This window comes from Paramacrobiotus metropolitanus, unplaced genomic scaffold (assembly GCF_019649055.1).
Source record: "Paramacrobiotus metropolitanus isolate TYO unplaced genomic scaffold, Prichtersi_v1.0 Parri_scaffold0000016, whole genome shotgun sequence".
NCBI lineage: Eukaryota > Metazoa > Tardigrada > Eutardigrada > Parachela > Macrobiotidae > Paramacrobiotus > Paramacrobiotus metropolitanus.
This window is the reverse complement of record NW_026570236.1, coordinates 991,323-1,011,953: the sequence shown is the minus strand read 5'-3', so window position 1 is coordinate 1,011,953 and position 20,631 is coordinate 991,323. Positions and strand designations below refer to the sequence as shown.

The 20,631-nt window shown below is 39.5% G+C and overlaps 4 protein-coding genes across 9 annotated transcripts; 2 read left to right on the top strand and 2 right to left on the bottom strand.

The window, feature by feature from the left end:
• Positions 1–2,783: 2,783 nt before the first annotated feature.
• Positions 2,784–6,444, bottom strand: LOC129585356 (uncharacterized). Its single transcript, XM_055477999.1, has 6 exons — positions 5,932–6,444; positions 5,502–5,551; positions 4,680–5,075; positions 3,997–4,228; positions 3,561–3,668; positions 2,784–3,197 (listed from the first exon to the last, which is right to left on the bottom strand). Exons 1-6 carry the CDS (start codon positions 6,091–6,093, stop codon positions 3,054–3,056), a joined length of 1,092 nt encoding a protein of 363 aa, XP_055333974.1. The 5' UTR covers positions 6,094–6,444; the 3' UTR covers positions 2,784–3,053.
• Positions 6,445–7,208: 764 nt separating this feature from the next.
• Positions 7,209–15,281, top strand: LOC129585355 (acetylcholine receptor subunit alpha-like 1). Of its 3 annotated transcripts, none has more exons than XM_055477998.1 (16): positions 7,209–7,438; positions 8,256–8,622; positions 9,273–9,712; positions 10,513–10,527; positions 10,884–10,909; positions 11,008–11,117; positions 11,392–11,484; positions 11,593–11,626; positions 11,776–11,799; positions 12,245–12,379; positions 12,636–12,738; positions 12,850–12,929; positions 12,999–13,058; positions 13,575–13,685; positions 13,762–14,115; positions 14,475–15,281. In XM_055477998.1, exons 5-16 carry the CDS (start codon positions 10,886–10,888, stop codon positions 14,670–14,672), a joined length of 1,326 nt encoding a protein of 441 aa, XP_055333973.1. In that variant the 5' UTR covers positions 7,209–7,438; positions 8,256–8,622; positions 9,273–9,712; positions 10,513–10,527; positions 10,884–10,885; the 3' UTR covers positions 14,673–15,281. The 3 variants fall into 3 exon arrangements, with proteins under 3 accessions (XP_055333973.1, XP_055333971.1, XP_055333972.1); XM_055477996.1 differs by having other exon boundaries at positions 10,513–10,531; positions 14,475–15,278; XM_055477997.1 differs by lacking the exon at positions 7,209–7,438 and adding an exon at positions 7,714–7,746 and having other exon boundaries at positions 10,513–10,531; positions 14,475–15,278.
• Positions 14,522–18,160, bottom strand: LOC129585360 (uncharacterized). 3 transcript variants are annotated; one of them, XM_055478005.1, is made up of 7 exons: positions 17,839–18,160; positions 17,607–17,752; positions 17,252–17,530; positions 16,507–17,143; positions 15,897–16,001; positions 15,723–15,808; positions 14,522–15,099 (listed from the first exon to the last, which is right to left on the bottom strand). In XM_055478005.1, the coding sequence occupies exons 4-7, from the start codon at positions 16,704–16,706 to the stop codon at positions 14,903–14,905; spliced, it is 588 nt and encodes a 195-aa protein (XP_055333980.1). In that variant the 5' UTR covers positions 16,707–17,143; positions 17,252–17,530; positions 17,607–17,752; positions 17,839–18,160; the 3' UTR covers positions 14,522–14,902. The 3 variants fall into 3 exon arrangements, with proteins under 3 accessions (XP_055333980.1, XP_055333978.1, XP_055333979.1); XM_055478003.1 differs by having other exon boundaries at positions 17,607–17,735; XM_055478004.1 differs by having other exon boundaries at positions 17,607–18,160.
• On the top strand, positions 17,163–20,417 carry LOC129585357 (uncharacterized). 2 transcript variants are annotated; one of them, XM_055478001.1, is made up of 6 exons: positions 17,164–17,275; positions 17,352–17,475; positions 17,619–18,099; positions 18,708–18,798; positions 18,901–19,063; positions 19,506–20,417. In XM_055478001.1, the coding sequence occupies exons 2-6, from the start codon at positions 17,369–17,371 to the stop codon at positions 19,747–19,749; spliced, it is 1,086 nt and encodes a 361-aa protein (XP_055333976.1). In that variant the 5' UTR covers positions 17,164–17,275; positions 17,352–17,368; the 3' UTR covers positions 19,750–20,417. The 2 variants fall into 2 exon arrangements, with proteins under 2 accessions (XP_055333975.1, XP_055333976.1); XM_055478000.1 differs by having other exon boundaries at positions 17,163–17,475.
• Positions 20,418–20,631: the final 214 nt, after the last annotated feature.

Here is a 20,631-nt window from a genome sequence, read left to right as displayed (position 1 = left end):
AGGAAAAGTTCATTAAATCAGGAAATGGATGCTATAGTATCGAATTCAGTCTGGGTGAACATTCCGTTTTCAGCTTGTGCTACCAAGAGACTGAATGACCATTATCAGGGCAACATCGCTCTTTTACAACAAAAAATTTTAGTAATCTTGGGAACATCACTTGCAGCACTTGCACATTTTTTAGCGCTTACTCTGCATCTGGTTACTGTACATCCTACTGGGTAGTCACACTCGAACTTCAAATAATTACGAAAAGAACTTCAAATAATTACGAGTACAATCACATATTGCCTGTATGAAAAGAAATTTTAACGGCTTTCGAGCTGACAGCTGTGATTTTGAGGTTACAATTTGTGCTGGATTGCAAGAAAAAAAAACAGATTTCTGTTGTTCAAAAGAATAACTTGTACCTTATTCGTATTCTGCCAAAGATTAATTCGATTAGTGAGATTTCACTCAAGAAGTTTCTGCAATTATGATTGACTTGATTTACCCACTACTCTGTATACGTACAGCGCCTGCGAATACAAGCAGAGTATATCGGTAATTTGCGTGCCTTCAGAAAATGTGATCGTTGACTGTAAACCTACGAGTATGGTTAAGCTAAAAAATGAAGTGCACCAGCGGAAGCGCACGAGAAATGGGTTCGCTTTTTACGATTCAAGTTATTTGAAAACTCCAGAAATTAATCATTCTTTTCATTGTAAAATTTAATAATTTTACGGAACGAACGGTTCAGTATAAAACCGGTGCAAGAACATAGATTAGGAGGAGCGGTGGTGAAAATATCCTATGTCATGGTACCCCTCTTCGGCGACGTGTAAAAGTGCCTGCTAGCGAAAGCTGCAGCGCCAATCAACCGCTCGCGCATGCGGAAATCCGTGTTCTCGGACTTCGAAGCAAAAGTCGATAATGTACGTACGAGTGACGGATATCCCTGTTCTCGGACATCCAAATCAAAATGTGAAGGAATTCCTTCAGAACCAACCCCGCCGAATTCGGCAACAATAATGGGGGAAATGTAAAACCCATAAAATAACACAAGGTCCTAACCGGACCATCAAAAACAAAAGAAAGGGGTTTAAAGGCACATGATGGGATGTAGTATTTTGGTTTCTTGTAAAGGAAGTTCAGGAGCAAAATAAGACTGTACATGGATTTCGAAAAGGAAAAACTTTCAAGAAAACTTGTATTGACACAAATAAATGTCCAATGGTCAGCTTTACTTCCTTACTCGAAAGTGACTGTAGGTATTACCATAATATTACTAAATACTGTTTAGTAATATTATGGTATTACGTGTAACACTGAATTACGAAAACGTGTTGGTCCAAAGAAATCATATGACTCGATTGATATCAATGCGCCAGCGATAAACAGCAAAACGAAGACAATCCTTGTTGTTAGATATTTCTGACACAATAATGCTGCAAAGATTTAGATTGATACTTTATTGAAAGTTCGAAACTTGGAAAGTGGTTCGGTTTATTGCTAAGACGTAACTGGCGTTCCCGCGTTAACCGCTGTGGTAAAAGACAAGGTCATAGCGAAATTAGATCACCAAAATTACGAATTACGACTGCCTTAAATAAAAAATCATTGTTCTTCGTAGTGTTTTGCTTGTACCGTTGTACGCATATTTTGACCTTAGTGGGTTTCGGAAGCCACCATCCAGAAAAATTGTGGTGCCATAATTGATAAAGGGATTCTATACAATAAACCGTACGGCACCGGTAAACTCTTCCAGTTGACCTGGACGCAAGGGGAAAATTAACGACTCGAAAGCTCAGACATTTTCGAGCACAAAATCCAGTCCCGTCCTGAAGCAGCATGCACACATGCAGAATCTAAATTCCACCACATTATTCGCTGCGATAAAGCGACAGATAAAAAATGTGCGCTCAAGTTGATGCGAAAACTACCTGGCGCAAGTCCACCTCGCGTATCCCGAATTCATAAGTCCTGCTTTGCCCTGCCTCGCTTGTGTGTCGCGCATTAAAGCAACAGACAATCGTATGACAGTGAATGTACAGTACCAAAAACGTTTACCTAGCTAGTAGACTAGGCTAGACCAGTGTACTTATATAAAGGTCAAGCAACCTCTATGCTGAAACTGCCATAATGCAAAACAATGCCTACAGAAAATAGCTGTAATAATTGCGCTAGTGATTACTTATGTTTATACATCTTGCATTACAGTATTTCTTAAGGCTCCATAGTCCATAGGATGTCGAATTCCATAGTCCATAGTCCATAGGCTCCATAGTCCATAGGAGTCGAATAGTCCATAGGATGTCGCCATCATGTCGGGATAGGGTTCGTTTGTCATGATGTCGAAGACATAGTGGCATGATGGCATCTGCCTATTCCAACGCAGTTGTCAACGCAATCCAGTCGGTATTTGCTGCGAATTGTATTTGTATTTGCTGCGGTATTTGCATATTTTGCTGCGATTTCCTCGATTACTGAAGGGGCTTGCTCGTCGTTCGCAATCGGCGAACGGAAAGAAAGATGTCAACCCAAAGGCCATCTTACGATCAGTGACGCAGCCAGAAAAGTAAATTTTTTTTGTTTTATCGTAAGCTTGGCGAAATGTATTTGTATTTGCATTTGACTGCGCATTTTGGTAGCAATGTTGAATGATCACAAGTCGCAACTTGATTTTGTATTTTAAAAGATTCAATTCTCCCTGTAAACGCACGCAATTAAATATTCTTACCCTGGCTGGGGAAAAATTTTCTGCACTTCATTTCTTATGGGATAACGACATACGCAGGCAAGTTCAAACCTTTTAATATTTATGCAAGGTTCACAACCCAGATTTCGAGTAAATTCCAGCCAAAAACAGGCCTTATAAGGCAAAACCTGTTTTGCACACATTTTATCACGAGTCTAAACCACAGTCTAAAAAATGCATTTTAACGAATATTATGAAAATCGAACAAAAGCGTTAACCAGTCTTGTGCAAAAGATCCAGGACAGTTCGGCCCAGGAGCAAACGGTAAATCTGTACAATGAAGTAACCAAGCCCAAAATTCTCTTTCTTCATTCTTCTATTCACTATGATTCAAACCAGCCTCATCGGATTCGAAAGGCAATTCCTTTGCTCGTCGCTGCGTGTAGCTGTCCTGTGGATGCGTAACCGGCAGCCAGTTGTTCAACATAAACAGCTGTAGACACTGGTAGGCCTCCAGATCCTAAACAAAAAATATTTTCCAAACCGTCAGTTACAATCCTTAGTTTGATTTACACGGACAGTGCTGTGAAACTACCATCAGATTAATATGACTGATGTTTTCACGCAGGTTATCCACAATCCAACTCAACAATGCTAAATAATCTATTCAACGCCATTATCCATACAAACATGAACTTTGGAAAGATATTATTTTGGTATTGTTAACTAAGGCAATAGTGTCCGATATTTTTGGCGAAAAAGCGGTACGGTGTTATGGAATTTAACACACAAAATATTCTTCACAAAGCCAACTTTTTATACATTCAAAAGAAATCCGAATATGATATAAAAATAACGTATTGGTCACTGTTTTTATTATTACCTCCGGATCCGATAAATCTCGTCCAAAAATATCTCTTGGTGTCAGATCCAACGTTTCCTGGATGTCTTCCGGTCCTATGCCGTTTACGTGCGGGATTTCCATCTCTTCCTGTAAAAATTAATAAATACACTGGAAACCTACGACAACATGTGATAAAACGCAAATAACACAAAATCTGCAATTGTATTAGATGACGGGAGCTACATAATTAGTACTATCGGGAACTAGATAATCAGTATTACTGTCATGCCAAGCGACAGTCTAACCAAATTAACATGAGCGAAATGTAAATTTTCCTTTCGAGTTTGATATAGCGTCGTTTTTCTTTGAAGCGTATTCGGCAATGCTTATAATATTTAACGTCACTTCCTAGTTTTTACACAAGATGTAATCTCTTTCATAGAAAATTAACAGATGCAAATGTCGTTCGACATACAATGCGGAGTTTCGGCGTAACAATCCATCCGTCGATAACCACATCGGATCGCCCAATCAATTCCCATATGTGATGTGCTCTGTTTAATTCCACCCAACCACAACCGCGGAATTTGTTATTTTGCCAGCGATACAGCTCCATATTCTTCACAACGTAACCGAGGGCTCTCAGTCCGGCTTGCAGCGATTCTGGAGTGGTTGCCGGATTCAAGAAGGGGAACCACACTCGCATTCTGCATTAAAATATCCCATCAGTAACCATGATTATGAAATTTCTTTCATTGTATTATATACTTATAGATGATATAAAGATGAGCAACCATAAGAAACCGGACTTGACATAAGTAAGTAACAAAAACCATGCAAAACATATTAAGTTTTCAGAACCTAAACACAGGAAAAAATGTTCAGGAAAACAAAAATTAATACGGAATTCAGACAACGTAATCAATAATTTAATACCGCAAATATTTACCTGCAAACGAAATCACTGCGAATCGGTATGTTATCAGGTACACGAGAGAAACACAGATAAATTTAAATAGTAAATTTCTTATTTTTACAATACTGTACACTAAATACATTCCCGAATTTGTGGCGGATCTGCGGTAAGCTGGAGATAAACTGCCGATCTTGATTACATTACCAAACTGTTTTTTTCCCGATGTAAATAACTATACGTACATAGGGAGACCGTCGAGCATTTCTTCGCTGAGTCCATTAACCGGCAGCGGTTTAATCTTGCCGAGATCCAGCACATCCGAGTACGCGCCAGTGGATCCATTGAGCGCCGTTTCCCCGTTGCACTGGCCGGCCTGATCGGGTGCGGACATGGGGGATTTAGCGTGCGTAACCGAACTGGAACGTGAGGAAGCAGGCGCGGGAACACTGCTCATCGTGGAACGCGCGGTTCCCAAAGGCACACTGGGAGCGGATTGGACGGGGACTGCTGCGGCTGACGGCGGTTGAGTAAAATTACTGGCTGAGTGCACGGTAACCGGTGAGGAGCGTGTGGTGGGGACCATGGTGGATGGCAGACGGGAGGGGGCATCACGACTGTTATGGTCTATCTGGACAATTCTGCACAATAAAAATCATACTGCACAACAGATATAATATAAAATTTACAAAATCACCGGAAATCAGAAAAGATGCAGTTAAAAAAATCAGCAACTATTCTATTTCAAATTTTCACTGCAAAAAATTAAGAAACCAATAAAAAACCGTAAAACAACAGCCAAAACTATAAAACTATCAAATTCACAGCAAAAACCCTTCCACTGAGAAATCAGAGAACGATGCAATTAAAAAATTTAATAACTATTTTATTTTAAAATTTCCCTGCAAAAAAAGTAAAAAAACCAATACAAACTCATGAAAACGTCACAACACGAGAAAGCTAGCACAAACTCAATATCTTTAGTGTCGTCGAAGTACGCAACTACGAAAAACGTCAGCAACAGAAACAAAACTCAACTGGTGCAAAAAACAAAAAGCAAAACCAACCTGCTAAGGATTTCCCTCCGGATGGTCCCGCACGACTGAAGCATCTTATTCTACAAGCAAAACAAATTCAATTTTAATCTACTGTTACAGTGTACACAGGTACGGATAACGGGATCAGTCACCACACGCGTCACAAGTGCTAACTGAAAATCCACAAAATTTCAAATCAAAGAACAAGGTATAGCCGTTGCCAAAATAAAAACCCATCCAGACATCTGATGTCGACTGACCAAATCTCAAATCTGATCGTGCGCGTGAGTTAAGCTGTCGTTGCTGGAGATGTCAAAGAAAAGCCTATAGGTTATAGCCTATAGGTCCTTATACACATGTACAGTGCAAACTAATTACTTTTCTATTAGGTTTAGTGGTCGACCATAAACCTAATAAAAAGATAGCTAACACGAGCGTTCGATCCAAACAGACGACTCACCACCGTCATGGACAGTCGCAGCAGTTCATCGCGGTTCCCCGCCAAATCCAGCGCTGCAGGCAGCAGCAACTCCAGTTCTTCGCGGGTTTCCAGGACGTTACGGTAGCTCTCGTCAAAACTGACGCCGCACAAATCCAAGGGTTCCGTGGAGGAGGGGTCCATAATTTTCTACCCACTAATCCGCACCGTGGCACAGCTGCTGTGACCAGATCAGTTGGGGGGAAGCTCTCACATAAATTTTCTGGCGTCTGCACTCTGCAGTTCGCTGTCACGCATGAAACACACAGTATTAAACAGTGTGACAATCAAGGAGTCAAGAGGCTTTAATCACAACATTAAAATCGGGCTTTGACATCCAGACTCCATTTCAAGAACTTTATGACTCTATTATCATACTATCATGTCCATACGACTTTTTTCTTTATAAGTCTTTATAATAACTTCAAATACTTGAAATAGATTCTGTTAAAGTTTTAATTCTGAAGTTTTATTTGATTAGATCATAAGCTTTGTGAACCGTTTCCAGAATTTTTTTGCAGAAGACCTAAGGGCACGATGGAAATAACGATTAATGAAAACAGCATCTCCGGGCGTCCACTCATTGCACACACGTTTGCCATTCCAACCGCCACGATCTGTAACATATCACAGTTAAAGGGTACTTAACGTTAAAATTGTTGCAGAACTTGGCACATGATTCATATAATTATGGATTATGGAGTAATAATTTTATAACTAATTTGTCTATAGATGTTTCGGTGAGTACTTTCGCTCTCTCATTATCAAATACAAGATGCATGGCTGCATGCCCTTTATTTATCGTAAAACCGCAGAAATTAATACTACGATCGAGTAAATCAAGCATATATCTATACACGAGGATAAAGTGCAGTCGGCTAGACATTGCACGTGTTTGCCGGATCTATTGTTTTTACATTTATCGAATCAGTAATTTACTTTTCTAAATAATGTAATGTTAATATACCATACTAGGTACATCACCGTACATGTGTGATAAACGTTCGGAACAAATGCTTGATCGGTGTCAAATCTGTTGCGGAACGGTGCTTAAAGGTTAAAATTAATTATATTATGTAAGGGCCGTTAAACCTCGGAGCGGTATTCGTACGCGTACAATAAGTGTCGCTTCTTTCTACATAATATTATGATACAGTACGAGCTCGTACTGTATTTCTAATTTCTGTACAATACATCATACATCACGTCGATCATAAAGAATATTAAAGCAACTAAATGTGCGATATCGATTCTACGAGTATAATGTCTGTGAATGATGGTTGTACATTTCGGCATCTTCGACCTTGTTCTCTGGACTCTCGGCGTGTGTAATCCTTTCCAGTCGAAAAACTGATGCCGGCCGGCAACGAGGCAGTGAGATTCGACGCCTCCACAATTATTCGTCCGGAAACAAGCCAGAAATCCTAGGGTAGGATCAGCAAGCGATACCACATGCGGGAAATCGGTTCTCCTACTGATAACACCGAAGGTATCATGGGAAAACAATTAGGCATGGTGTAATCATTTGAATTGAATTTCCCGCTGCGTACGTGATTTGGTTATTATAGCTGGCTGAACGTATCGGTTTATCCCAATTAATTTTGTATATCGGCTGTAGAATCGCGGCCTAGTTAAATCGCTGAGCATGTTGCTTAATAATTACTGATGCCGTGGAAATGACTGATATGCGTGGAAATTACTGATATGTTGCTTAATAATTATCGATATGCGTAGCCTTTTCTGTTCCGCACATGTTAGTGCGCAAAATCATGTATCCAAGCTATTTCCATAAAATGTGTAAGTAATGAAAATCTAATGTTTCTGTGTAGTACAAGGTATAACAGCTATAGATCAACGAAAAAGTGAGATTAACAGAATGTAAATTTAGTAAGAGAGCGATCAATATATAATGCAGCCCTGAAATGCTGATTATATTTGACGTATAATTTAAGAGGCGCTAAACCGCCGTGTATGTATTGTGCAAATTAAAACTACCGCTACAAAAAAGCTGAAGTACTGTAGTCTCTATAAATTTGAATGGTATCACGAATCCGAAGAATCCATATCCGTATCGTCGAAATTAATCGCAAAAAGTAAATCTAGCGAATGATTATGAAGGTGCAGTGTGTCACAAAATTGGGATTGCATAATCTTGTGATCAATACAGAATAGCAATAAAGATGTGCTGCAGTTGTGATTCAAACCGGATATACACGATATATTCGGGATGATCCATGAATTTTTATTGGTGAATATTTTTAAAATGTGGACCATGGAGAAATTTACTTAAGACGTCTACTGTACAGCGGTGGCCCATTAATCAAACCAAACATCTGGAGAAGCCCTGGCACAATATTTGCAGAAAGATCCTTCAGTTTCACATGAACTCTCAACTCTTCGATTTTTCTATGGGTTAATATTTGGTCGAGTCTGGGCCTGGCAGTGGCAGTGCATATTATATTTACGTCTGCCCGAGTGTCGTCTTAGCCGGTGTTGATGTTGGCCAAGATGCATCAAACCTTTTTATCTTAACGTCTGTGGTGACCCTCTTGACAATATATATATGTGCATGGGAATCCCGGTCCCACATTCAGCCGGATATGTGAAAAGACGCCTCTAGTGCTGCTTTAAACGTTGATCCCAGAGCTCCCACTTGCCGGAAATCCGATTGCGGTAAGCAATAATTACCTATAAGTTCGTTTTATCTAAGAATACGTTTTTTTGCTCATACCAAGAAAAAGCTGACAACCATTCTGTTAGGTAACAAGAAAAAAGTTAATTATAAATTAAACAGTCTGGCTGGTTGAAAGTCCGGTAGCGGAAATCTTTGTGTTACCGGTTATGTTTTGTTGATCTTTATGCCCGGTTATAGTTTTTATTAAACGAAAAGTGCCTTCAAAATACTGCTATTTTTTTTCTACGGAAGCTGTTTATGGTATTGCAAAGCATAATATGTGACGATAATTAACGGAAAATACTGTTTTAAATTTATTTTAATTTATTTTTAATCCAATCAAACTACGCTATATAATATTTTCAAATTTAAGAGAAACCAAAGCAGAATTGGGATCTATTAAAATTTGCTGTTTAATTTGATTAATTACTATGTACATTAGAATTTGGTGGTCATTCTTGGTATTACGCACGCAGACTGATGCGGTGACGGACACACAAATTATAATACATATTATGCAGAAAATCCTTGTTTGTGATTTAGGATGTATCGATCCAAAAAAATCGATCGGTGGATGCGGTGCTCACTTTTTTTAATGCAATGCCGCATTATACAGTAAAGCCTAACCTTTGATATGTTATGTTTTCAGGTTTTCTTACATTTTCCCGACTGGATTGTTTTGCCGGTTTCAAGATCACTTCAAACTCGGGCGTAAAAGTTTGATGATTCCCGAAAATCTGCGTGGCACACTGATCTTTCATATGTGTGTACCTACGTATACACTTTTCCGACTGGACCGCGAAGTATCAAAATTAATGAAATTTCACATTGTGCGCCGAAAGTACTGACAATCGCATGCCAATATTTTTGCACGTACCCATTGGGTCTAACCGGGATAAAATGGGATTTAGCCATTTGTCGGCGATTGTTGTGTTGGTATTGCCCAGTTTGATTGCGGCCAATTCGGATGGTCGACGATTATATGAGTGGCTTATGCGGGATTACAATAAACTAGTTCGTCCGGTGGAGAATGATACGATGCCACTTGATGTCTTCTTGGGAGTCAAACTAACACAACTGATCGACGTGGTAAGCAGATCTGTACTTGCACGTTTTAATTAATAGCTTTTGCGCCGCAGTTAGTCAGTATATGATTCAAATTTTGTGATATTAGAATTGAACAGTACGTATATACCGTTTTTATCTAAACTGAATAAGCTGCCAGTGAAATTTTGTTGAGCTACAAAAATGCTGCTGTATAATTTTTGCTTCAAAAACGGAAAATGATTTTGGCCATTCATATGAATACAATTATGCAACAACTCGTGCACAATTTTGGTGCAGAAAAAAACTGGGCTAGAACCAATGCAAAATTTCCAAATAAATTGTACTGTTTGTATAAATCAAATATGTAGTTAGCTAAACTGTGCGCAGTGGGCACACTAGGAGCAGTGCTTTACTTATAAAATATGCAATAATTGCGCAGAAAAGAGAGCATCCTTTTTCTGCTGGTTGTTAGAGATTTTGCTTGCGTTCAGTTTTAAAAGCAAGTGAACCGGCCTTCTCCGATGTCAGCACAATTATTTTTAGCGCAAGTGTTAAACTGCTATGTGTCGGCGCACAATTTTCGGGCTATTAGCCAGAGCACAAATGTTGTCGTTCTAATTTTACACCGACTGATTGATCGGAATTTTAAAATTTCTTCCAGATGGAAATGTGATAAACTAACTTTAACGACCAGCTACAGGGAGGACAACCGCATCGTTCCCAATAATTAACTTTTCAATATTTAGCCTTTTTCATTAATTACAACTTCACACCTGACTAAGTACTATATAATTACATTCTGTTTACCCGTTTAATTGTCATTTTCTGAATTGTTGTTGTAGGATGAGGTCAATCAAGTAGGTAAGTCGAATAATCGGCAACACATTTATTTACAATAATCGATTGCTTATACAGCGTCAATGCTTATACATTGCTTAAGTCTGCTTAAGTATACTCGTACTTTATTATACAGCGATAATTATTGCTTAAGTACTACATACCGATGTGCTGCAGACATATTGTATTTTATACACGCAAGATGCAGAGCGTCGTAGCTGTCATAAAACGAGATACGGTGTATTATCCGTGTATATATTGTATAGTTACTTGAGTGAATAGGTGCACAATTACAGAAAACATAAATGTATGTAGAAAACCATAACGAACTGGATATTCGTAGGATGATACCGATAATTTTTTGGGTTTATTTCAGTTATGACAAATGTGTGGCTTCGTCAGGTGGGTTAATTGCGTCTGTTGTCTTGAGAATTAACCATTAAGAAGAAAAATGAATTACATATGTATGGTTAAATAAAACGAGAAGGGTTCTGATGCAGCAATGGAAAGATTACCGTCTAACTTGGGATCCGAAAGAATACGATGGGATCGAGACCATTCAAATCCTCAGCGACACGTTATGGACACCGGACATCGTTCTTTATAATAAGTATAATTATTGTATAGCACAGATACTTTGTACAATACATTATATGAACAGCATGTGCGATAATGTATATGAATGTAAAAATGGCGATTTGGGAAGTAGATTGTTTTAGAAAAACCTTTTATAGTGTGAAGCCGAAATGATATGCAGTCTAGCGTACAATTGTAATAGCATTATAAGTTTTGAATAAAGTTTACTTACTTGAAAATACTTATGCCGTAAAATTTAGCAAACTTTCCCTGCCGGAGTTTATATGCTTGATTTTGAAAAATTGCAGCGCTGATGGGAATTATGAAATAACGCTGAAAACGCGTGCCGTTGTGCGATATACTGGCGAACTGATCTGGGAGCCACCGGCTATTTATCGTAGGTAAAGCATTTAAGGAGTTCATAAAGTTTCCCTTGTTATTTATTTACTTCTCATTTAATCCAGCACGTATTTTGTACATTAAAATAAAATCGTTTTCATTGCTTCTAGCTACTGTATGATCTTCGTGGAATACTTTCCTTACGTAAGTGCAGGCTGCTATGCTTCCTCTTGCACCCAAGATATAGTACAGTAGTAATTCGGCATCCCACATTTTATTTTGCTTAAAAACCGAATAATTAATTCCAAAAAGGGTTTGGAACGCATTTAACTAAAGCCAGATTTTATTTTCAGGACGAACAAACCTGTAGGCTTAAGGTGAGTCTGCTTCGACATCCACATATATGCATTTTCAGAAAAAGTGAGCGTATTGATTAGATTGACCCTGGTCGTCAGAAATTTCCCATCGATGGCACGTGGAAGCGATAACACAATAGTCTTTATAAAATTTAACATACGCATTATCCAGCGCGCCGTAGCACGGCAAAAAATCTAACGCGATCGATTTCATGAATAACCGTGACATCTTTTACGGAGTACTGCAAGCTTTTCAAACTGACTGTGTAGTCTCATAATTTAAATATCTACAGTAAATCATGGAAGTTGTAATAAATCAAGCCTGGCGTATCCCTGCAAATAATATTTATACTGTAAATACTGTAAACTATAGGAGTTCCTCAGTTTTTTGTCTGACGGCAATGAATGCATGAAATTTACTATGAATTTATTTGTGCATATCTTACTGGCTCTGTACATATTGTAGTTCGGAACATGGAGCTACGATGGTTTCAAGATCAATCTGTTGCCGTTGCACGGTTATGTGGACGACAACACCACTATTCCTGACGGTATGGACTTATCGGAATACTATCTCAGCATTGAATGGGATATCATGAAAGTAAGGATGCCTTCCCGGCTTTTAACATTTTTGTGATATAGGCGTTAGCTTGTAACGGCGTTATGAGAACTGAATGATATATCTCGTATCATTTAATACGTTTCCTGTCATACCAAACTGACTTTTAGAATAATTTTGCTATGAACATCTGGTATCTGCAAACTTGCACTGAAAGCCGGAAGAAAGTTATGTAGTTTAGAACCGAGAACGACGTATTTTATTTACTCGTACCAAATGAACGATTTGCTTTGAAAAGGTCACCGCCAAACGCAGTGCAATTTCGTACTCGTGCTGTCCCGAGCCGTACATCGATATCACGTACGAATTCTCCATCCGTCGGAAGACCATGTACTTCACCGGTAAAACGGCAAAATATTAGACAGAAAAAATCTTATCTGTCCATTTCCGAAAGATCCCATACTCGCGTATATACAAAACATGAATTAGTTAGAAGTGTGCTTTTCTTGCAGTGAATATGATTTTTCCTTGTGTGGCCATATCGTTCCTGACGGTGCTAGTATTTTATCTGCCCAGCGACAGTGGTGAAAAGGTCAGTTCCAACAACCTTTTACATTTTAATTTGGTGATTAATTAACTGCTTATCTAATGCAATTTGCAGATTACATTGAGCATTTCCGTACTGATGTCCCTCACCGTGTTCTTTCTTCTCCTTGCCGAAGTAAGTACCTATCTCACTGCAGTTAGGATAGTAGCATCGAAATAACGCTTTATCGTACGCAGCTCTAAAAACCATCGTTAATGAACTCCTTGCTGCGTATATTTTATTAATGGAAAGCTGCGTAATTGTTATGATGGATAAAAATGTTACAAAATTTGGAGTACTCGTACATTTGTAGTTTGTTCACTTTGCTAGTACTCGTATTACCGATGGACAGACACTTACGCAAAACATGCAACCGATATACGAGTATTATGTTGCAATATGTTGCGTGACGTCTTGTATCGTTGGCTGTAGTGCAAGGGCGGTTATACCAGGGACAATGTCATCCGAAACTTATGCATAAACAATCTGCAAAATTAAATTTACTGTTAAGACTTTGATTACCGATTACCTGGGGTCCAGTTTTTCAACAAACGTCTTCACGTATAATCACCTTCGTTTTTCGTAAAACAAAAATAATGCGCGCGAAGCGGCCAGTACGATCGATCTTGACGACGTCGTTTTTTATTACAGAATGTGCCGCCAACCAGTCTTGCTGTACCCCTCATTGGAAAATATCTAGTATTCACCATGGTACTAGTAACGCTCAGCATCATGATTACCGTCGCCGTATTGGACGTTCATGTAAAGGTTTTATTTCTTGCAATGACGACAGCTATCCTTCTTCCGCAGCTAATACGTACGATGGGGGTGTTCACAGTTCCGCAATCCTAGCACGCACTATAAAATGTCCCCGTGGATACGCCGTGTCTTCGTGGATATTCTACCGCGTATCATCCGCATCCAACGACCCCGGCAATACGCTCCCAAATTCGAGTACAAAAGCCGCGTCGATAAAGAGCGGGAGAAGTTTGTCAAGCGCAGCGAGTACAGTGCGGCGCGCACTCTGGAACCGGATGAACTGTCCGTGGCATCGTATTCCTACGACGATGACCCATTGCCGGTCAGCACGGAATTCCAATTGGAGCACACCTATTCACCGGAAGTGCAGCGGGCCATTGAGGGACTCAAGTACATCGCGGACAAATACCGTGACAATAAAGAACAGGAAAATGTAAGTCAATCTTAAAGTTTTCGTGGTTTCTGTAAGTAATATACTGTAATAATTTAAAGGGAACTTGATAGGCAGAATGTATGTACTGATGGTAACCTGTTTAATTACCATTCGGCATTCACAAGTGTTAAATTAAATTAAGTGCCATCGGAATGTCATTGTCCGCTAAGTCTGCTAGAAAATTTAATTACCGGTACCAGTATTGCTACTATTAATTAACATTTAGTAAATTACTGTAGTATTCCAATTTGACACACTAAATTTACTTAAAGGCTAAAGCATATTTATAAAATTGTTATTTTTATTATATAGATATTATGGATTAACCTGTGCGATGAACCGATATTTGCCTTTTACAGAGCATTCAAGACTGGAAGTACGTCGCCCGCGTGATCGATCGGCTGTTCCTGATTTTATTCGGGATCGGTGTGCTGGTGGGCACATTAACCATTCTGCTCAACGCGCCATCGTTATATGACAGGCGCGACCCGATCCCAAAAAAGTGCATCAACCAGACCAAGTCCGAATTCAACCCAATCTGCTCGCAACTTTTGTAGCACAAACTGTCGCCTAAAATACGACATGCAAACGGGCAAACCAATATAAAATAAAACTGAGTAATAACATGCAGAAACAGCGCTGGTAAAAGAGACCAAATATTCGTCATCACGCAGGATCAGCAGGGAAGATCTCCAAAGAAATAAATGCCGGAAACCGACAGGCGACAAGGCATCTAATCTTCCTGAAAAATGCCGTTAATCAGCACGTGGCGTTCCAGGCGTCCGCCTTACTCGACCATGTGAACATCGGTGCTGAGCAGATCCATGTGCTGGTCTTTCTTGTGCTCCAGCGCTTCTTCCTTCTGCACAATTTCCTCCAACCATTGCCACAACATCCCCACCTGTGCCGCATCGTATGGCAAACCCATCGGAACACAGCGCGTCGGAACGAATGCGTTCTGTTTCCCGCTGTACCGCATCAAAACTGCAATAAAGGAATTACACTTAATTGTTGTCAGACTAGTCACCAGTCAAACAGACATGTGAAATGGTAGGAGCGTTGCTACATGCAATGAAAACGCTGCCAGAGAACACAGAACAAATCTTTCATTGTGATATTGAATTTTATAACTGTATCAGCGCCCACTAGAGAGTGAGAATACTAGCTTTAAAGAGAAAAAAATTTGTTAATTAAAAAGATCATTCTTCTTTACTACACCGAGCGCAAAGTAATGAAAGCATCGATGCGCGGGGATAATGGTTATGAAGATGTCGCTGCCATAAATGATAAAACGAAGCTTTACTTACTCCACCTTTTTGTAGAACAATTATTCTCTTCTAAAATTACCTCATCTACAAAATGAAATTTATAAAACAGTAATCTGCAGCAGTAATTTACAAAATAATGTTTAAGTATTCCTGGATTTTAAAAAAAAGACGGAATTTGTAAAGAGCAAAAACCGGAAAATCATTAGTAAAAATGTAAAATCATCAATATACAGCAAAGGGGCTGAAAATTATTTCTGTTTCACGGACAAAAACTTCAGTCCGTCAAGCAATAATCAATTCGATTCAATGGACTTACATTCAATTAGACAGTGGACTTACAAGCACTCGTGACTTCAGCGGGCTTTTCCTCATCTTTAAATTTGCACTCCAGCCGCACACATTTCTGTGTCAAATCAACCAGTTCACTAAAAACAAAAACCAAACGGTTATGGCCGTACAGACGTTCTACGAGGAGGTAAGCTTGTTCGAAAGACATTCGGAGTTGTTGCTCACCTGGAGATATTCAACTGGTTTTCCAGTTCAGCAAGTGCCTTCGTTTCCTCCGCCAGTTCCGCTTCTTTCTGAACCACCTCCACAGTTTGACAATCCTCCAGTTTCCTACACAACAAAACTAGTTTTAAACGGTAATAAGTCCGTACCAACCGAATTTCGATTCAAAAAACCATAGCTAAGCTTTTTAATAAAAACAAAAAAGTATTTCCAGTAATTCTTTTTTCGATAAGCGATAAAAAACCCGAACAAAGCGCGGCAGTTTTAAGTTTAATTTTGATTAAAAATTCAAAGATAAACTTTTTCTCAATAAAAACAGTATTTCCATTAATTCTTTTTTGGTAAGTGATAAAAAAACCCTAAAGTAATACTGAACTAAAAAGGAAAACCGCTACCCATTATAATGTATCGTCAGTTGATGTATCGTGTATCGTTTTAAGCATTCAGCATTAATATTACTGGCATTACAATGTATCGTCATATTCTTATGTCATAGCTTATGTTTACCAGTTACAGTATCATCGTCAAGAGTTACAGTAATAATAAATCGGAGATAAGTCTAGTCCCACGCAAGAGTTGCAGAAGTTACTGGTTACACGTTCGAAAAACTTACTTTGCCTGTTCTTCCAGCAACTTTAGCTCCTGACGTTTATTTAGTAGTGTAGCCTGGAGTTTCTGGATTTCGGCATTCTTCGCCGCTTTATCCTGCTGGCGCTCATCAGTGTGGGCTTTCAGTCTGGAGAAGGCCTGTTCGAGTCTAGCCAGTGCAGCTTGGCGCTCGTCGTTTTCAGGGAAACTATCATGATTCTCCATTCTCGCTGATGGTTTAACAGTGGAGCGAAGGATTAGCAAGTTACCTCAAGGCAAAGTCATAAAAGACTCAGAGAAACAGTTCAAGAATCAAAATCAAGGGATAAGCAAAGATTTGTAGGCTTTTTCTTTGTGCTAAAGTTCTAAACTAAAAATAATGTAGGCTTGTAGTTTGTACTTTGTAGAGCGTTGAAGACTCGCAGAGCAAACTTGTTGCACTGACAATAAAAGCGGAAATCGGTCGGCGGAAATGGATTTCCATTAGGTCGTGAGTCATACATGCGACTTCCAGCGCTCAATCATTGGGAAACGGCGACCCTCTATAGACGGTAGCTGCGTGATTGGCATCCACCGACGGGAACTGGAAACGGAAGTTAAATTGGAAATGGAAAGCGTAGCCTCGATAGTAACAAAAGCGTTGGCAAACGGCAACTGAAAGCCTGAAACGCATAAAATAACTCAAAAGTCAAAACTCAAAACAGCGAAATTTTTCGTACGCTTCGAAGCCATTTTAGGTTTTACTTTAAAGCTTTTTTATAGTTACATACTTTATCTCCGTCCAAGTTATCATGGTGCGTCAAGTTCTGTTCTTGTAATCGTTTTCTGTTAATTTCTGTAAGTTGTATGTTGGCCTGTGTATTTTCAAAGGAACCTAACATTTGCGCATGGTTGAGAAATTGTTGCTTCGAAGCTCTGGAGTTTTCATGAATAGTATTCCGAGCGATATGGATATTAAGAAGACCGTCACAGTTTTAACTCAACGATTCGAGCAGTAAGTGGAAATCTTATCCTTCCCAGCATCCTTGCTTGGACGCGTGCTCCCTGTGCTGTAAAATAATACTATTATAATAGCAACGAAATAGAACGCACAGCGTAAAGAGCGAAATAGCGATTGCGTTTGACTTTTTGCAACAGACGAGCCTTGGATTTCCAAACTCCAGCGCTCAGCCGACCAGTTAACCGACCGATCATCCCCGCCATTCCCTCCGCGCGGTCCACCGATTGCGGGGCATCCGCCACATCCACCGGCTCCTTCAAAGAGAACGACGCTAGAAAGAGAACCGTGCGCAAATGGTCGTACAGAGATTTCGACATCGGCCGTCCCCTGGGCAAGGGGAAATTCGGCCGGGTCTACCTGGCCAAGGAGAAGAAATCGGATTATATTGTGGCGCTGAAGGTGCTGTTCAAGAAAGAGCTGCTGGACAATAAACAGGAGCAGACGCTGCGCCGCGAGATCGAGATCCAGGCACGGCTGCGGCATCCCAATATTCTGCAGATGTACGGCGTGTTCTGGGATCAGCAGCGGGTGTATTTGATCCTGGAGTATGCGGCGTGTGGGGAGCTGTTTAAAAAACTGCGAACGGCTATAAGATTTCAGGAGCCGGAGGCAGTTACGGTGAGATAGATATACAAAAATGTTCTGGTAGTAAAAAATTAAAAATTCCACGGTTATTCACTGCCTGGAGGGAGATTTCGGTGGATTTATTATTTTATTATTATTTTTTTATCGAACTACAGTAGCCAGCTCCTATTAATGTCTTTCCAGGCGATTGGAAGTTTTTTTTGTTAATTTGATAACTTGTTGCTGGCGTATCAGTTAGAAAAATGATACAATTTAATCGTAACAATTCTAACATGTGTATTGAGCAATGAGCATTGCGTACTATGTAATGACAATAATTAGTGAAGTGTATTAAAATTCTGGTTTTAAATTTTCCCTTCCGTTTTGTCACTTTTGTTAACCGATTTTCTGAAGTTTTCAAATGTTTACGACTCATCATTAATTGTTAGTAATATACTGTGCCGTAAAGGGTGTTTTTTGTATTTTGTTATATTTTTTTTGGTACGGTTTCCACTTTTTAAACCACTTCGTTCACGTTTCAAAATGGTTGAAGAGCTAGCCATGGACAACAGCTTATGATTCGGTAGTTTAAAACGGTTATTTTGCGATATAATTTTGATCGTGGGCCATTCGTGGCAATCGTAATTTCTTTTCTTTAACAGTATATCGCTGAGTTGACGGACGCGCTGATCTACTGTCACTCGAAAAACATTATTCATCGCGACATCAAACCTGAGAATTTGCTTTTGGGTGGTAAGTGTCTTATTAATTATTGAGCATATTATTGTATTTGGTCTTGCTACAGTAGGTTGGTGTCTGTGCAGTACTTTCGCTATCTTGATCACACTGTTTTAGGCTACGGAGAGCTGAAGCTGGCTGATTTCGGTTGGTCAGTCAATGCAGCTGGTAATAAAAACCGTCGCACAGTGTGCGGTACACCGGATTACTTGCCACCGGAAATGATAACAACGCGCCAACACAACAAAACCGCCGATATTTGGTGTGTCGGTGTTTTGATGTAAGTTGTCTTTCAATACTTGCAGAAGTCTGTTGTGAAAGCGTTTTTGCACGAAACTGGCACTTTTAATTTTGAATTCTTCAGTGAATGATTAACGTTTGGCTACTACCACTGCGCTGTTCAGTTAAACATGACGAAATGGAAGTTGATTGAAAATGCACGTTTCTGTTAACGGAATTAGTGAAAAATTTTATTCTAGGAGACCAGCACCGCATTCAGGCAGAGTATGCTCTAAATTGTTCAATAAGTAAAACTGTAAAATAATTCAACATCGCTTTGCATCGAGTAATGAGTACATATCACACTGCTCCGAATTTCGCTTTATGCAGAAAGTGCTTATGTTATGTCTTCCAAGAAAAGTTACAGGTGGTCTGCGACTCTGTGATACACATGTAAAATAAGTTTATTGTCTGGTTACTGTATTTTATTTTTGCAATTTCAGGTATGAACTCCTTGTCGGTTCCGCCCCATTTGAAGACCAAAACCAAAGTGAAAACCATGAAAAGTTGTATGAGAGGATTACCAAGTTAAAATACCAGATTCCAACATACGTATCACGAGACGCCCGCTGGATGATCCAGGGAATGCTGAAGCTGAAGGGGAACGAACGAATGCCGCTGGAGAGCATCCAGAATAGTTCCTGGGTGAAATCCCTTCGTCTCAAAAGGGACACGCTGCAGATCTGAGGGAGTCAGCCGTGCACGAGATTGTTTGTGGGAATTGTGGCTTTGTGCTTGTTTATCGGTATTGTATTTTTACATGTCGATTTCTGAGTAATGTGTGGTTTGTATCTGAATGTTGTTCCGGATTGTTGGTATATTTTACAATTTTGGGGCGCGTAAGCGTCAGTTTCCCGTTTTTGTAGGTCTAAATTTACAGGGGAGTGCGCTAAGCAATTTATTCTGAGCGATTAAAGAAAAGTGATTAAAAAGGTGTTCCAGAGAAACATTTTAATCGCTCGAGTTTTTAATCGGTCTGCTACCAACCGATTAAAGAAATTCGCGAATTTCTTTAATTTAATCGAAAGTTTCTTAATCGGTAGTGATTAAAAACTGCCACTAGGAGGTTGCTCGAAACCTACCAATAGTAGCGTTCTGAGTCCGAGTTCTGAGTCGAGCCGCTCCTGGTAATTCGTAAAACTCTTAATCGCTCAAGTTTTTAATCACTTTCTTTAATCGCTTTTGGCGCTCAGCGCATCCCCTGTTAATATCTTGTGCAGTACAGTACTTAGAATTTGTACAGAAGTGCATTATTTTCAGCTTTTATTGAGGTGTGGTGGTCGGTTGTACTCTGTAGCTTGTCTTTAGCTTGCGCAGCGCTGATTTGTTATTTGTTGACATAATCATTTCGATCGAGTTGGATACATTAAAGATGAAAAGTATAGTATTTTGCCAGTTGGATTTCTTCTGATGTCTTGAGCAGAGGGTCTATATTGCCGGTATTGGTACCTACTACTACTACCTCCGGAAATGCGGTTGTTGATTAGTGAAATGTCACTGAAATCGGGTGGTACATTGACTTCGTGGTGTCAAATTTGTGACCTAATCGTTTTACACTCTAAGTGTAAA